Genomic DNA, 2,451 nt, shown 5'->3' on the forward strand with positions numbered 1-2,451 from the left:
TCAGCAGCCTTTTCAAATTAAATTTCCAGTTAAAAACAAGCATTATAGATTTCAAGGAAAGAAATTTAGATCTATCTTCTGCAGAATATCTTTTTACAATAAATTTACCATTTGAAAAACAATGACTACGGTATCCAATGATTTATGGTAGCTGCTATTAAAGCACTGATAAATAGATAAATGACTACCAAACTTCATTGCTTCTTACATAGTAAATACCTCTGAATGCCAACTTTTACCACAGAGCTGTTATTAGTGATGTTGACAGTTCATGCACCCACTTTAAAACTGACTTGGTTTTAATAAATTTTTCAGCCTCATGTGCAAAACACTTGCATTCTAATAAAAATACAAAGTCTGAAATTATATCGGATCTAGCAATCCCTTCCTCAAGTTATACCACTTACTTGATATGTAATACAAGTTTAGCAATGCTTTTTATTTGTAGTTAACCATTAAATGGCATACTACTGTATGCTGTGGACTCTTGTTGCATATTTCATTATTTTCACTGCACTCTTTAATGCATAAATATATTTGGAAACATTGAAAATTACACATCAGTTTCCACAGAATTTGAATTTACACAGTTTTTCTTCTCTGACTCACTACTATTCCCTGTATCCTGACTTTTTTTCTCCTTTACACAAAGAGACTCTTTAACTCCTTCTTCCATCTCCAAATACTCTGATTTATCCTCTGTGGATGAAGACGATGAGCTTCTAAATTTCTTCAGTAAATTTGTTGGGAGGTAAGGGCAACTGACTGCATTTTGCATCAGCTGCGTTTGTTCTTCATTCTCAGTCTCTCTGTGGTAGAAATAGTTAAAATTGGAGACAATCACTGGCACTGGTAAAGCAATGGTTAACACTCCTGCAATGGCACACAGGGACCCAACTATTTTCCCACCCACAGTTATGGGTTTCATATCCCCATAACCAACTGTAGTCATGGTCACTACAGCCCACCAAAAGGCATCTGGGATGCTTTGAAAATGGGTGGCAGGCTCATCAGCTTCTGCAAAGTAAACAGCACTGGAAAACAAAATTACTCCAATAAAAAGAAAAAAAATGAGGAGGCCGAGTTCCCTCATGCTGGCCCTGAGTGTATGACCCAGGATCTGCAAACCCTTGGAGTGCCTGGAGAGCTTGAAGATGCGAAACACTCTGACCAGACGGATGATCCTCAGGATGGCAAAAGACATGGCCTGTTGACCATTACTGCCCTGCTCCTGCGCCAAGTCAGTGCCTAGAGTAATGAAGTAAGGCAAGATGGAGACAATGTCTATGATGTTCATGATGTTCTTGAAGAAGTGTGCTTTGCTTGGACATGCAAAGCAGCGCACTGTAAACTCAAAGGAGAACCAAATGATGCATACTGTTTCTACAATGAAAAAAGGGTCATTGAAGATGGTGTGGTCCCCAGCATCCAGGTGAAGAGACTCATTGGAAAGCCCCTTCCCTAAGCTCAGGGACATTACGAATTCTTTGTCATCTCTGAACTCTGGCAAAGTCTCCAGACAAAAGATGACGATGGAGATCAAGATGACCAAAACAGAGACAATGGCAATGCCTCTGGCCGGGCTGGAGCTCTCCGGGTACTCAAACAACAGCCAAACCTGCCTCTTAAACTCATTCTCCGGCAAAGCTTTGTCCTCTTCCTCTTTGACAAACCCTTCATCCTCCCTAAACTTGAGCATGGCCTCTTCCCCAAGCTGGTAGAATTTCACCTCCTCAGTGAAGATGTCAAAGGGTACATTGACTGGCCTCTTCAGCCGGCCACCACTCTGGTAGTAGTACAGGATGGCATCAAAGCTGGGCCGGTTCCTATCAAAGAAGTATTCATTCCTGAGAGGGTCAAAGTATCTGCCTCGCTTCGCTGGATCACCCAACAGCGTCTCCGGGAACTGAGCTAATGTCTTCAGTTGGGTCTCAAACCGCAGTCCTGACACGTTGATTACCACACGCTCACAACACTCGTACTCACTGTAGCGAACAGAGCTGTAACCCCCAGGGCCTCCACCATCATCAGGTGGCTGGTCCAAGTATGAAAACTCATCCTCCCCATAGTCATCACTGTAGTAGAGTTTTCCTTCTTCCTCATCGTCTTCATCCTCCTCTTCATCCTCCTCTTCCTCCTCACTCAAGTCCTTCAGTATTCTCTCTTCAGAACCACTGAGAGGCAGCAGCTCAGAACAGGGGAAGGAGGCCCCACACTCCCTACTTCCCAAGTGGTGGCTTCTCTTTTTCCCTTTCTTCCGCCTCTTACCACTCTGGTGGTGGGGCATGCTGCTGCGTGATGCATTCCCACCATGAGAGGAGGATGCACCTCGACTCTGCTCCTGATGGTAGTGGTGATGTGGTCCACCTCCACCTGTTGCCCCACCTTCTACTGCTGCTGTTGCTGCTGCTACGGCTGCAGCCGCCGCCGCCCTCCACTGTGCCCACCCCC

At 44.5% G+C, this 2,451-nt stretch overlaps 1 protein-coding gene across 1 annotated transcript in view; it reads right to left on the bottom strand.

Moving 5' to 3' along the window:
• Nucleotides 1-300: 300 nt before the first annotated feature.
• Nucleotides 301-2,451, bottom strand: part of KCNA4 (potassium voltage-gated channel, shaker-related subfamily, member 4) — a 2,270-nt gene continuing 119 nt past the window's right edge. Inside the window, exon 2 of the mRNA XM_010178712.1 lies at nucleotides 301-2,445. Coding sequence (XP_010177014.1) covers nucleotides 554-2,445 — 1,892 coding nt within the window. The 3' untranslated portion in view covers nucleotides 301-553. The remainder of the gene's footprint in view (nucleotides 2,446-2,451) is intronic.

This window comes from Mesitornis unicolor, unplaced genomic scaffold, assembly GCF_000695765.1.
Source record: "Mesitornis unicolor isolate BGI_N332 unplaced genomic scaffold, ASM69576v1 scaffold23672, whole genome shotgun sequence".
NCBI classification, from domain to species: domain Eukaryota; kingdom Metazoa; phylum Chordata; class Aves; order Mesitornithiformes; family Mesitornithidae; genus Mesitornis; species Mesitornis unicolor.